At 37.1% G+C, this 15512-nt stretch overlaps 1 protein-coding gene and 1 long non-coding RNA gene across 2 annotated transcripts; one reads left to right on the top strand and one right to left on the bottom strand.

Annotated features, from left to right (window-relative positions):
- The first annotated feature begins 4568 nt into the window (after positions 1–4568).
- Positions 4569–6890, top strand: LOC142526200 (uncharacterized). The gene is made up of 3 exons (XR_012815206.1): positions 4569–5118; positions 6195–6254; positions 6774–6890. It is a non-coding gene; the product is annotated as an uncharacterized LOC142526200 (long non-coding RNA).
- A 996-nt stretch (positions 6891–7886) lies between these two features.
- Positions 7887–15119, bottom strand: LOC142526945 (protein EMSY-LIKE 3-like). The gene is made up of 10 exons (XM_075631635.1): positions 14791–15119; positions 12422–12633; positions 12225–12334; positions 11865–12117; positions 11563–11775; positions 11417–11485; positions 8948–9163; positions 8814–8882; positions 8659–8722; positions 7887–8367 (listed from the first exon to the last, which is right to left on the bottom strand). Exons 1-10 carry the CDS (start codon positions 14816–14818, stop codon positions 8324–8326), a joined length of 1278 nt encoding a protein of 425 aa, XP_075487750.1. The 5' UTR covers positions 14819–15119; the 3' UTR covers positions 7887–8323.
- Between the last annotated feature and the right edge of the window lie 393 nt (positions 15120–15512).

Below are 15512 nucleotides of genomic sequence, written 5' to 3'. Positions count from 1 at the left end.
GTCAACATATCGATACCGATAATATAGTCAAAATCAGATAACCCAAGTAAAATACAATCTAACTCGATCTCATGTCCATCATACTGCAGTATACAAGATTTAACAGATTTCACTGATATCAAACATGTCCCCAACGGAGAAGAGATACACACTACCACAGATAATGACCCAATAGGCAATGCATGACTCAATGCAAATCGCTCAGATATAAATGTATGCGATGCACCAGTATCTATCAATACATATGAAGGATAACCAGACATAAAACAGTTACTTGCCACAACACCGTCTGGTGCGTCCTGAGCCTGCATCTTCATTCAAAGCGAACACTCTGGTCTGCTGTCTAGGAGGATGGCTAACTGTCTGGCTTCCTCCTGGCCTCGGCTGTGACTGGGCTGGTGCTGGCTGGAAGGAATGAACAGCAGCTGATCGTCTATCAGTCTGTGCCGCTGATCCAGATGATTCAGCACCTTGTGATCTCTGAGAATCTCTCTGGGGACAAACTCTAGCAAAATGTCCCTGCTGTCTACAAATACGGCAAGTGCCAAACACTCCTCGGCATTGCTCTGTAAAATGCTTCCCTCCACAAGTGCTGCAATAAGCTCCTATATAACTCTGGCCCTGACCAGGTCTGCTCGAGCCACTAGAATTGGATGAATCGCTTCCAGATCTCTTGAACTGTTTCCCTTTAGCTTTCAGGAATTCTTTCTTTCCACCACTGCTGCTACCACTCTCAAATCGGGGAGGTGGTTGCTGTGGTCTCGGTGCTGAAGGCACAAACGAAGCTCCTTTCTGTCTCATCAGACCGGCTTCGGCTTCCTTGGCTCTATTCAACGCATCAGTAAAGTTATTCGCTCGTCCCGTGTTCACCAATGTAAATATTTCAGGATTTAGGCCATTAACTGAACTGATTCCGCAACAGCTTCGTCGTTTTCAGCCACATGTGGAGCAAATCTCAACAAGGTGGAGAACTTGGCCACATACTCTTCGATGTTCAGCTGACCCTGTCTCAAATTTGCAAATTCTGCACCTTTGTCCTTTCTATACGACACTGGAAAGAATCTCTGATAAAATTCGGTTCTAAAGACATTCCAGGTAATAGTCGTACCTCGATGCTCCAATGCTCTCTTCGGTCGTAATCCACCAGTTCTTTGCAACATTATGTAACTGGTGCCCTATCAGTTTCATTCTTCGCTCATCGGTGTAATCCAAGAACTCAAACAACTTCTCAATGTCATCTAGCCAACTCTCACAATCCACTGAAGTCTCAGTACCTTTCAGAGTCGGTGGATGGAACGACTGAAATCTCTTCAGTAATGTTTCCTTCGGTGTTGCTGTCACATCCATTGGAGGATTCGAAGTGCTACCATGTTCCGGTACTCTTCGAGGAGGCATATCTGATTATCAAAAGAGTTAGCCATCACAATTAACAATTCTGTCTCAGCCCCCTTTCTGATCATCTTACCTCTGATCAAAAATCGGTTCTGATCAATTCTCAATAACACATTACCATATCAAAATCAGATAATCAGATAAACATGTATTAAAGCAGTTAATCATGCTAGCAATCAAAAGCAAGGAAAGAAAACTCAATCTACCCTGCTCACTAGCTTCTATCTCAATCTAAAGGATCTATCGCTCTGATACCACTTGTTGTGGGGACCCGGACGCTAATTCATTTCTTAATCGTCTGTGGGAATAATTAATTCAATTATAATAAACATGGTCTAAATTTTTTTTTATGTAAGTGTCAAATGCGGAACTGTAATGGAATTCATTCAATATATACATCGAAACAAAGTACAAGTCTTGTACCATATACAGTCATTTAAAACTAAGGTTTAAAAACTACAATTCAAGTGTCCAAACCCTATCTCTAATCATGGTCCGTAGTATCCACTCTAATCACGATCTCTCTTCATTTCCTCGACCCTGATCCTGTCCCACCTGTTTCCATGCACACATACAAACACGACAACAGCGGAATAACTCCGGTGAGAAATATATCCCAGTATAAATCAACGAAACATGCAATCATATAAACAATGTAAAAGCATGTAACAGATATCAGTAACATGTATCAAAATCTGAAACATAACCACTATAAAATCGTCAATCAGACTCGTGACTCCACGTCTCAGACTAGACTCAATCCTAGTCTAGGGATCCCGGTTTTCAGACGTTGGTATTCCATATCGAATATCAGTAATAGAAGAAACTCAAATTTTATTCAACATCGATATAACCAAACATCCGGTGTCTTGACCTATTCGTCACAGACTTTGGCACTTTCGCCAAATCACTATCCTGTGACAATGTGCAATGTGCCAGTGACGATTCCATCACTATCTGACACTTATGTCACAAGATCACTCGTCTAATACTCCTCTAATACATGCTTTCTATAAATTAATAGAACAAGCATATCAACTCAAATCAATGCACACAATAACAATAAATATGTGATTTAGGGAAATTCAAGTATATCCTACTCGAGTCGTTCTCCCGGTACCACATTGACTTATATCCTTTCTTTAGTTGCAGTTCTGACAACGTTTAAGTCTGGAATTCAAAGTCTGTCAATACTCAATCTGGCAATAACAGTATCAAGAAGTACAATATCAATATACTGCTCAAATTAATACCGAATCTGATTAATCTGAATCTAACTCAAAATCACGGCATAACGGAACAATCTGAATATCTTCATCAATACAATATCAACAAATATCAATTATAACAACTCATAATTGATACAATACAAATCTGATATCAATCTCAATCAAATCAACTCTAAAAATAATAACAATTCCATACGGTATCTGTTCTTCAATCCGATTTCGATTATACGATAGTCTAGCATGTCGAGAATACCATATATGAATCATATCCGATTCTGTCAGTATCATAATTTCAAATCATATCAAAACTTAATAAAACTTACGTCCAGTTATAGCCTGCGTCGATCAGAACACAGTACTGAAGTCGGATTCAAAATTTGATAATCGAAACTCACACAATCAAATTCCTAGAGAAAATGATACTTTGAGGGAATTTTCTCTGAATCTCTCGGTTTTGCTGAGGAAGAAAATGAAAGAGAAACCAATATATATATTGCATGCAAATCACACGTGCCATCCTCCAGATTTTCGTCAAGAGCCTCTCGCGCATATGCGCGACTCCATCCCGCGCATGTGCGCGCAAAGTTCTGTTCTCGTAGTTTGGCTTCACAACTGCTGGCGCATATGCGCGCCTCATCTTGGCGCATTGTCCTCGCACATACAACCTTTCATGCTGAATCAAATTGTGTCCCGATTAATCCTCTCATAATCATATCAATTCAAAATAAATCATTTCACAGATTAACAGATAAAAATCTCGGGCATTACAAATATGGTACCTCGTTTACGATTTATATTGATCATAAGAGCTTGAGATTTCTGTTTACACAGACAGAGTTGAATATGAGACAGAGACGATGGCTAGATTTGCTGAAGGATTATTATTGTGAGATTGAATATCATCCTGGTTGAGCCAATCTTACAGCTGATGCATTGAGTCGTAAAGTGAATTGTACTGTAGAGGATGTGAGTCGTTTATCAGCTATGATGATGTCTTGTTATTCTTTGGGATATGATTTTGATATCTCAACGACTCCTATCCAGGTATCTACCTTATTAGCTGAACCTGATATATATGGTTATATTCGTGATGCACAAATGACAGATGAGAGAGTTCAGCGATGGAAGGAGTTGGTTTCTCGGAAACAAGATACTCATTTTAGAGTAGCTGACGATGGTAGTTTGAGGATGAATGATAGATGGGTAGTTCCTGATATATCTGAGTTGCGTCAGGGCATGTTGCCACGTGCACATTGTAGTCGATATTCTATCCACCCTGGTGGCAAGAAGATGTATAAGGATCTACGTTCTCAGTTTTGGTGGAAGGGAATGAAATGTGACGTAATTGATTTTGTACGTCGATGTCTCAATTGTCAACAGATCAAAACTGAGAAGAGAAGGCCAGAAGGTGAATTGAGGAGTTTAGAAATACCGACTTAGAAATGAGAGCACATATCGATGGATTTTGTGACTCATTTTCCAAGAAGCACTGGAACTATTGATGCTATTTGGGTGATTGTTGATCGATTGACGAAAGTTGCACATTGTATACCCTATAGCATGAGTAGTACGTACTTGACGATGGCACAGTTGTATATACGAGAGATTGTACAGTTGCATGGGATTCCAGTGTCTATTATTTCTGATAGAGATCCTCGATTTACTTCTCATTTTTGGGAAGGATTGCAGACTGCGATGGGACAGAGTTGAGATTGAGTACAGCTTATCATCCTCAGACAGATGGTCAGACTGAGCGTACTATTCAGACGCTAGAGGATATGTTGCGTGCTTAGTTTATGGATTTTAAATCTGTTTGGCAGTCATCTATTCCATTAGTGGAGTTTGCATATAACAACAGTTATCAGAGTAGTATTCAGATGGCTCCATTTGAGGCATTGTATGGGAGACGTTGTAGATCTCCGTTATACTGGGATGATGTTGATCAAGCTGCAGTCACAGGTCCTGATATGATTCTTGAGATGGAACAGAAAGTAAAGTTGATACAGCAGCAATTGAAAGCAGCTCAAGATAGACAGGCCGCCTATGCAAATAAAAGACGAAGACCCTTAGAGTTTCAGCAGGGCGATCGAGTATTTTTGAAAATTTCTCCTTTTCATGGCACAGTGCGATTGGGCATGAAAGGAAACTTGGCACCGAGGTATGTTGGTCCGTATGAGATATTGCAGCGGATAGGCACTTTGGCTTATCGATTGGCTCTACCTCCATCTTTATCTGGTATTCATGATGTGTTTCATGTATCGATGTTGCGGAAGTATGAGCCGGACCCTTCACATGTGTTGGATATTTATGAGGTTCAGTTAAATCCTGATGTGTCTTATGTTGAGAGACCAGTTTGTATTTTGGATCGATCTGACCAGAAGCTTCGTAGTAAGCTTATACCGATAGTGAAGGTTCAGTGGGAGCATAGAGGTGTCGAAGAGGCCACTTGGGAGACAGAACGGCATATGAGAGAGCTCTACCCCTACTTATTCTGATGGTATGACGTATCTTTATTTATGCATGTTATTACTGTTGTTGATTAATTTCGGGGTCGAAATTCATTTAAGAGGGGTAGAAATGTAATGCCTGAAGTAAATATTACAAGTTGTTGATTTAGTAATGTGATATTACTAAATAATTAATTAATTTTAAAGATGAAATTTGACATATGTTGTTCATATGAAGTCCAAATGATTTCAGATTTGGATATAAGTAGAAAACTCAAAGATAAAGAAGTTCCATGTTTTGAGTTTTGGAAAATTTGATCGTTTGACTGGTCCAAAAAGATATACCGGTGTTAAAATGTTAAATATTATATATTATATTATATTATTTTATTTTATTAATATAATATTAAAAAAAATGATAAATATGAAACTCACGTGAGTTTCATTACGTTGGCAGAAGACAGTTGAGCAAAGAGCTACGAGAGAGTACAGAAAAAATAGCATTTCAATTTTTTTTCGACCGTGCGATTTATCGATTTATCCAATCGACGAACCGACTTCAGTTTTAGGGATCGTTGACACGATGTCTTCGATTTGAGGTATAAATTTTATAGTTTTGGTGATGTTTGAAATTCGTCGATTTTTGGAATAAATCCGATAAATTGTTAAATCATATTGAAATTGAATATTGTTGAATAGTGTATGATTTTAACGAAGTAGAGAAGATTATAGTGGTGTTATTTTGAATTATTCCTAATTTATTATAATTAGGGATTTTTAATTGTTGGATTGAGATTGGAGAGTTGTTTGTCAGTTGTTATTAATTCTGATTGTATATTCGGAGTCTACGAAGTATAGGCTACACGTTGATATAAAGTTTTCGCAATTTGACGGATGTTGTAAAATAGCCTATTATTTGATGTTAAATTAATTAGGGTGTATTTGATGGTAGTATTGTGAATTAAATACACCAGAATATTAAATTGTTGAGTGATAATAATTTATAATCGAATTTTATATTTTGTTGAGTTAATTGTTGTTGAGCTATTTGATGTTATATATTGAGGCTGTTATGATTATGTTGATACGGTGACAATGATCTGATAATTGTTGTTGAATTATTTAGATACATCACACGCCTCAGGATCAAAGAAATAGCCAGATTGTATATATACTCGATTATCAGGTACGTGTTGACGTACGAGCATATGTTGTTATTATTTAGTATTGATGAATACTTTTGCGTTGAACGATGATAAATCACCGGAATTGGTTGATTTTGTATTATATTTGTTGTTGTTTATTATTGTTGATATTGTTGACTATCGTTGTTGGGAGACGTCTCGTTGATGTTGTCACGTTGATGTTGTTTGTTCAACGATATTGCTGTCGCCGGAGTTGGGGTGCGACGTATCGTTGATGTTATTCGTTCGACGATATTGCTATCGCCGGTGTTGGGGTGCGATATATCGTCGATGTTGTTGTTCGTTCGATGATATTGCTGTCGCCGGAGTTGAAGGTGCGACGTATCGTCGATGTTATTGTTACAGTGTGATGTTGTTGAGGTTGTTGATGGCTGATTGTCCAGAAACGGCAAATGGGGTATTTCTGTTATCATTTCAGTTATATCTTAATATAACTGTTATGTATTGGGATGATGATTTTTGTGTATGCTCACCCTTTGGGGGCTGTTTCTGTTGGACAGGTTACAGGACTATGCTGTGAGACATGATAGAGGTGAAGAACTAGGTGTGTCTAGTCAAACAGTCCTGTAGTTGATAGTAGATAGAGATAGTATAGTTTATTGTCTTATTTGAGTTGTGTAAGTATTTATTATACTGTTTCTGCTGCACTAACGTAGATAGTGTGGTGATTGCACTATTTTGTCGTATATGCATTATATTATTACATTGTCGAAAAGAAAATTGAAATGCTATTTTTTTTCTGTACTCTCTCGTAGCTCTCTGCTCAAATGTCTTCTGCCAACATAATGAAACTCACGTGAGTTTCATATTTATCATCTTTTTTTTTAATATAATATTATATTATATTAATAAAATAAAATAAATAATATAATATAATATATAATATTTAACATTTTAACACCGATATATTTCTTTGGACCAAGTCAAACGATCAAATTTTCCAAAACTCAAAACATAGAACTTCTATATCTTTGAAGTTTTGTACGTTATATCCAAATCTCAAATCATTTGAACTTCATATGATCAACATATGTCAAATTTTTCTTTTTAAAATTAATTAATTATTTAGTAACCTCACAGTTACTAAATCAACAACTTGTAATATTTACTTCAAACATTACAACATAGAATAATGTTTAGTTAACAAAAAGTTTCACCACATTTCAAATTAATTAATACCTTAAATTGGTTTTCAAAATCAATAGTTCCCAATCGATTTTCTCTCTCAACTAGACTTTTTGTCCTGACCAATTCTTTCCTTCCCAAATGGTCCATTTTTATCCTATTCACAGCTTCCAATTGGTCTATTGTCCCAATTGATCTACTTTAATCTGAACTTTTGACAGGCTAAAATTTTGTACGGCCAAAGTTCATCCCAGCCGGATGATTGAACCTATCTGCTCTGATGTCACTTCTATCATGGCCCGCGTCTGGAACCATTGACATCGGCATAGTCTCCAAATGCATTTTAACAATTGAGATTCAAATATCAAAGAGCTCCATAAGCAGTTTAAAAGAAACCAAGAAGTTATCTTTTATTTCACATTTTTTCTCATTGGTAAAAAAAAAAAACGTAAGAAAAAAATTGAACAAAGAATAATATCCACAAGAAATGACACCAAAAAAAATTAAGGAGAAAAATAACACAGAAGAAAACTGTGATGATTTTACACAACCAGCACTAACCTGTTTGTTTATAAAAGCAAAAAATTGTAAAAGCCACCCAACTACGACTGAGCCTGTGCTAAATTAGTCGACTATAATAATCCAAGTACAAGGAACTGAAATGGTAACTAAGATATAGAATTATAAAATAGAGTTGAGCCAATCCACTAAATTCCCATTTACTCAAATCTGGATATTACCTTATCGACTATAACTCAGATACGGCAAAACGAATCGCTTCTCTTTCTAAAAGCGGTTTCTTGACATGAACGAAGTCATTGTTCGATTCATGTAACATCCTTTTCTGCACCATCCCCCACATGGAAGCTCTGACTCCTTTCCCATTCATTTTTCATCCAAAATAAATCATCACACTTCAGTCTCGCTACTCTCTCTTTGCTTGCCCGTGTAAAAAGTGGCGGCCCTCATCTGTCACAAGAATCAACAATAGAGAAGTGGATACTCATCAATGAAGTTTTCACGAGAACCATGATCATGATTAATTAAGTCTTCACAAAAGAATTACTACGAGAGAAGTATTGACATATAGAGCTTTTGTACGAGAATAGATTACGAAATGAGGACTCCAAGGAAAAAGCACACCATTCAATTAGGAGTGAAACAGCCAAAAACAAGTATAGTATACAACTCCAAGGGAAAAATTATCATATTGCCAAGCGATGAAACCAGAAACAACATAGGGCTAACATAGAAACATACCACTTTCATCGTCAGACATGACTGCAAGCTTCGCAATGACATCAGTTAGTGCCTGTTCATGCTCCTGATGGGATAAAGATCGTGTCGATAAGCCAATGTAAACAAAACTTCAAATTTAGGTTAAAAAAATAGCAGATATCTGTGCTCTGTATAACCTTCAGCACTTTCATTGCTTTCTCCATCTCCACAGGGTCTGGATGACTAGCACCAAAAACCCTCTCCACCTGTCAAATCTCAACAATCAATTAATAGGCATTTTATATGTGTACTGGGAGCAACTGTTTTGTACCTCGTTAATTAGAGTATCAGTTTGAAGCAACTGCACGTCATCCGGTGCCTTCATTCCGATGCCATTCTGAGACGGAGGAAAGTCCTTTCTGGATTGATTATTTGCTAGCCCTCTTCCTCTTCCTGAACCAGGAACATTCTGTCTCCCAACAGGTCGATCCAACCCATGGCTAGGTCCGCCATAACCTTCGTCCCATTGTATATCATCAGGAGAAATCTTCAAAGGAAAAACAACCAAATAAGAAAGATGTTTTTGCTTTTCACAAACTGAACATTTTAGTTTCACAAACAAAAAATATTTTCTAATTTCTTCCAGTGAATTTTTTCACTAGTTTTAGTTCCATGGCACTGGCTGTTATGGTCCCGATTTATGGATCTCGCCAGGGGGCTGTCTATCGTGAATTTGAGGCTAGTTAGGAGAAAACCTCGATCTCTTGGTTTTGAGGGTCTGTGGGAGAGAACCTCAATCTCGCCAAAGATTTTACCTTACGCAAAGACATCAATAAGCATCATATAACATTTCAAGTCCTTCCAATAAATGCTTATGCCAAAGACCATTGGTTGCAATGCAAAGACATATATCAGTAACTACAACAAGCCAATTTACATAGCAATGCACATTAAAACTTGGTGGCGAGTACGCACTTGAAAACATAAAATCTTTGGCATTAGCATTACATAGTAGTCAATAATAATCCTTTGATGGCTCACTAAAAGTATGTCCACCTCATTATTTTTCAAGAAATCATAGTGCGCTTTCACAGTAATGCAAGCAACACCAACCCAGATAAGACGGCCTTTCATTGGAATGAAAGAAATATATGGTGTAAAAAATTATTAACACTAGCATGATTCCCAAGAAATGGAGAAGCCAAAGACTAGAACAATCTAATGGACTCAACGGGAATGACACGAGTCAATTCAGACCATATACCTGTTGCAAACCTCAATTCTAAGATTTTTAAATACACCTTAAAAGGTAAAAAACAATGTTCTAAATAGCAGTCGAGGCGGCCGCCTATCTAAGCTTTTTAAATACACCTTAAAAAGGTAAAAAAACAGTGTTCCAAATGGCAGTCGAGACGGCCACCTTGGCGGTAGTGTTATAAATGGCGGTGGCCTCGATCGGCCCGCCTACACATGAGACGGCTGTTTTAGGCAGTCCAAGCTATACGGCGGGGGGCAGGAGGCCGAGGTGGGTGGAGACGGCGAGCAGGCGGTGCAGGTGAGGCAGTCAACATTTTTAAGTTGCAGTCAAAAAAATTTAAAACATAGTCAAAGTTAATTAATTTTAAAACTCAAAATCCTAATTATTTAAACCATACTCCACTTTCTTTCTTTTTTTACTTTTAGTTCTCACTATCAACCACTAAGCTCACCACACAAACTGTCTGCCACCGCCAGCAGCAAGAAGCTTTAAGTTACCCATTGTATATTTATTATTTAACATATATTTTTAAAATCAAATTTGTGCTTTTTTCTCTATTAGTATTGATTTATTGTTGAAGATTAATGGCGGAAAAGGATAAACAACCGGATTGCTTGGGAATGTGGGGTGTTGTATGATAAAGAGAAAATGGATTAGATCACATGCAAGTTATGTAAGAGGGTTATTAAAAGAAGAGTTTATAGAATGAAACATTATATTGCGAGTATTGTAGAACAAGTTGAAGCATGTCCTAAAGCATTAAATGAGGAGTTTACATATTTATTTGCACATTATCTAGATAATATTATATTATATAAAACTTCTTTATATTTAAACATTATTTAATTACACGTCTTACAGAAAAAATTATGACTATTTGTGATTATATTGTGTGATTATATATGATTATCTACAAAAAAAGTTACTTAAAAAATTCAACCGCCAAGGTATCGCCTCCGAGGTGATAGGCAGTCACCACCGCCCCGCCACCGCCTCCCGCCATTTACAACATTGGTAAAAGTTTAATCAACCACTTTTTTTAACAAAGGCACGTATAAAAAAATATCCTAGGAAGGTTTTTTCATCCAAAAGAATTCCAAATGCCAAGAAGTGAAACTCAGAATGTGTAAATTCATATTATTCTCAATAATGATTCGATTTGAAGACGTGACCAAAAAGGCAACCTAAAAATTTATGATTCCATGATCAGAATCTGACCATTACACGATCTATAAAAGATTAATGCAAAGCTAAGGTTCCACCTGTTTGATCATTTGCACTAATTCTGCCTATTCTAGAGTAGTCTTTCTAAACCAATATTATGAACGAATAGAGAACATTGGTTTAATAGAAATAATAGAAAAACAACGGAAACTACTGAAGCACTTGCGAACACATCCACCAAATGCTAAAATGTGCGTACTGAATTCATTGATATTTCATGTCAACACACAACACATCATAGCAAAGAAATAGTGAAATGGGTAAACAATCCCTTTGTTGCTATTTTCAAATGACATACAACAGGAGAAGTGCATCTACCTCTGACAGGTTGACCCATTCCCATGTTTCATGTGGAGTGCCTATATCATACACAAGGGCATGTCTCTCCTGGAAAACCATACAGACAAAGTTACGCATAAACTGAGCATAATTAAGTCGTCAAACCACAAAATTTTTACATATACCATTTCCGGATCATAATTAGTTATTACAGCTTCATAGAAACTATTATCGTCAGGCCATCTGGTTCTGACTTTCCTTCCAATCAATGGATCAAACGAAGCTCCTTCTGCAGGCTCATTTGTAAGGCCACCAGATGAAATGCGGTTACCAAATTTACCTCTTCCAGCTGGACCAGAGGGATACTGCATTTTCATTGACGATGCCCCGGCTGGTACCTGATCCATAGAACAAATTGTAACTGAAAATCAGTATCAGTAAATGTGCAGCAGAATTTAACTGAGAAAATAGTGAATCCTAAACTCACAGATTTATGCTTTTTTCCTTTTGCACCCATCGTGGGCCCACGCTTCGCAGCTGATGAAGACGGCTGGTTGGCTGTAGCCATCACCTGTGGGTGGAAAGAAGGAGATGGTGCACCAAAGGACTGAGAAGGTAGTGAAGGAGCTATCTTCTGCTTTTTACGAGAAGCTGAGATGGAAGGACTGGGTATTGGATCATGGACAGCTTGACTGACACCTCGCATGGGTGGTTGAAGCCCACCAGACTGTCTACACTCCCTGATTTTTATCCCCATGATATTTGTAGGAAAACGTGGAAAGCATGAGTTTATCACTAAACTTGAAAACAGGCTATGGTTCGTTCCATAATAGGACAAAACACAAACCTTATTCTTCGGATTGTTTCATCTGCATTAACCCTTCCAAGAAGATCCCTATGTTCTTCATTTGATAATCTCAACTCTCTTCTTAGTTCGGTAATTAAACCTTCCTTCTCCTGAAGAAATTAAATGAAATCAACAGTCAGTCATATCTTAGCAAAATTTCATGCCAAAATTCATATAATGAATGAGGAAATAATTACCCAAGTAATGGCATCAGCTTGAGCTTTAAAGGCTCTTAGAATTGAAACATATGCTTCTTGCTCAAGCTGATAAATTTTAGCTTCCATATCAGTCTCCTCATACACCCTGGGATACGGCATTGAACCAAAGGTAGCTGGCCTTCCATTACCGGAACTGCGGCCGCCTCGTGACATTCTATTTTGATGTGGTGGGGGAAAATCATCATCAGTTCCTGCAATCGACGGAACCCGAGAAAAATCAATAGTTTTGCGAAACAAGGAACAAAGAAAAAAATGCTAAAAACTCCCATATGGCGAGTGGGAAAACAAACACGTAACTACGTAAGCTGGACATAGGTTGGCACATATAAAGTTTAAAAGCAGAATTTATTATTCTAAACTCAGGTTTCTCATTTTAAATCTACTAATATTGTAACCTGTGATCTGTTGAATACTCCAATTCTTCCAAATCGGCGCAATTATAGTCTTGGCATATGCTTTTAAGTGAATGTGTACGGTGATCTAATACAATATCTCCTAGAATCATAACTAAATTCCAACATCCATAACATAAGGAGAGAAAACCAACTTGATAAGGATCAGGACATCAGAAAATATAACTTACATCAGAGCCAGACTGCAAAGGAAGTACAGAAAACTATATTGTGATTTGAGAACTAAATTAACACTAGGGATCCAGGTTATTGCCATCAAAAGAGACTATTTTTCCCCAAATTACAGTCATGGAACAAAAAACTCGGAGCAAGCAAAGGATTGGCTGCATCATAACTTAAGTTTGCACCTGTTTCCAAGATATAAAACATAGGATCTCTTTATTATGTATGAGACTAAAAGAAATCAAATATCCATCAGCACAATGTAAGTCAACAACGGTTATAGTATATACTACAAATGATGACTTTGGTCAACCAATGGAATGCATCAAATGAAGCAGTCAAGCACAAGTTCCAAAAGAGAGAGTGGAACAATAAAGGGTGAAAATGATTATGTATGAGACTAAAAGAAATCAAATATCCATCAGCACAATGTAAGTCAACAACGGTTATAGTATATACTACAAATGAATGACTTTGGTCAACCAATGGAATGCATCAAATGAAGCAGTCAAGCACAAGTTCCAAAAGAGAGAGTGGAACAATAAAGGGTGAAAATGATTATGCACGTGTTTTGAAATTGGTTACAATTATGTAAGTGGATGAGTTATTCTACGTTTACTATCTGTAACTGCACAAGTGTGCTCTAAACTGTGACAACAAAGAAAAGGATCGGACAGGGCAAATTGTGAAAAAACGGCCAGACAGTTTCCAAACGATTCAAAGTTCACATTCATGAGTTGAACGTAGTATAATCATCATCATCGTCATGAGTGCATATGACCATTTACTCCCCCAAATAACAAGTATTAATAAAACCAAATCTACTTAAGTTTCATTTTGAACAAAGATTAGCAAATTCGCATAAGTACCAATCGGAGTCTACCATAAAAACTCTTTTTTGTTTCTCCTCATCAGAAGCATGATCCTTGTTCTGAGTGTTAGCATAATTCATTTTGCCAGGTATCAAAATACTACAACAATATTTTGTTGGCACATAAAGCCTCAAACAAAGACCAATTTCAAAACACAGACTTTTATTGAAACATATGGCATAATCAAGAGATACATGGGATCAAGCCATATACTCTCTTGGAAAAATCCATGAACCTAAACATTTTTTGTTTACTTTTCATCCCAAAGTTGCATCATGAAAAACGCAACACCTTCAATCTTTGATAATTCAATGACTGAAAATTTTGAAAACCATGTGCTTATCCTATTTTCTCATTTATCATTAAATTTCCCTAAAAGTTTCAGAAATTCTTTGATAAACCTATCAAGTTTGAAACAAACAGATTATCACACTGAACCATAAATTTCCCTGACACGCAAAACAACCAAATAACCAAACTTTAATGAGAATTCAGAAAGTTTTGCAAAAGGCAATCAGCAAAAAATAATAAAAAATAATTGCAACAAATAATTTGCTAAAATGCCTAAAAAGATAAAGACAAAATGCCTGCTTTAATCAAAGATCCTAGGCGACCTTTTCCAATTTCTAGCTAGAGATATCTCACGAAATTCTGAAGTGGAAAAGAAAGGAAAATTTCTATTTTTCGAAGAAACATTCAATATTTCATACCCCAAAACCCTAATTGAATTGTCATAATAAACATAGTTAACAAACCCACATGAAGAGAACAATGCGCATAACTTTCACAAAACATAATCCCAACCTTTCAAACCCCAACAATAATTAACTACGCAAATCGATATAAATACAATTTACTAGCAGTAACAGAATCTTCATGCACTTCAGAGAGATTTACAAACCACTGCTGTCGTACGGCTCGTAGTCCATAGCCAGCTTTTTCTTTTGCACACCGAAATCGAAATACGTCCAGCTCAAAATAAGGAAACCCTAGTATACAACCTCAAAGCTACAGAAACTCGCAGAAAATCCTACTAAAGATCGCAATTTTACCAAGTTAACATAACGAAACGAGCATAACTAGAAGCGTCAATTCGATTGTGTGATTTTGCGAGCTTTCGAGCAAGAGCAAGGTATGAAATTGGTCTGTGAAATTGGTCTGTGAAATGTGGTTAACAATTGTGGGGTTTGAGTCCAGGCTCTTTCTCACGTGCAAATTAGGGAAGAATCGGAAGATGGATGGTTATTAATTGCACACCTTTTTTTAAAGTTTTATTAATTTATATCTTTTTAGTAGATTGGACAAGGGCCGGTCCAAACACGGACCTGGACCTGGACCTGGACCGACCGGATCAACGTGTTTGACTCGGAACCTTGATCGAAATCGTCTAAAGCGTACTGGTTCAGATTTATCGGTGTAAAATCCGTCGACTCGTCGGGTCCAACCTTTCTGGTGGGACAGGTTCGATCCGACGGGTCGGTCAAATTTTTTATATATTTTAAATGAACGGCCACGATTGGTTGATCAAGTGATCGTTGAAGATCTACAATCACGTTTATGTTATCGATGTCAACCTGGAGGGTCCACCCGTCGTGTCAGCCAAATTTTTTTAAAATAAAATTC

The sequence above is a fragment of the Primulina tabacum genome, chromosome 15 (assembly GCF_025594145.1).
Source record: "Primulina tabacum isolate GXHZ01 chromosome 15, ASM2559414v2, whole genome shotgun sequence".
Classification (NCBI taxonomy): domain Eukaryota; kingdom Viridiplantae; phylum Streptophyta; class Magnoliopsida; order Lamiales; family Gesneriaceae; genus Primulina; species Primulina tabacum.
The sequence above is the reverse complement of the archived record's forward strand: the minus strand, read 5'-3'. Positions and strand labels throughout refer to the sequence as shown.

Excerpts from the sequence above, each read along its gene's own strand:
- LOC142526945 (XM_075631635.1), bottom strand. The coding sequence starts at position 14,818 with ATGGACTACGAGCCGTACGACAGCAGTG. Across the intron at positions 8,883-8,947 it reads CTGATACTCTAATTAACGAG|GTGGAGAGGGTTTTTGGTGC; the intron begins GTACAAAACAGT and ends GAGATTTGACAG. Across the intron at positions 8,723-8,813 it reads AAGCAATGAAAGTGCTGAAG|GAGCATGAACAGGCACTAAC; the intron begins GTTATACAGAGC and ends TTATCCCATCAG.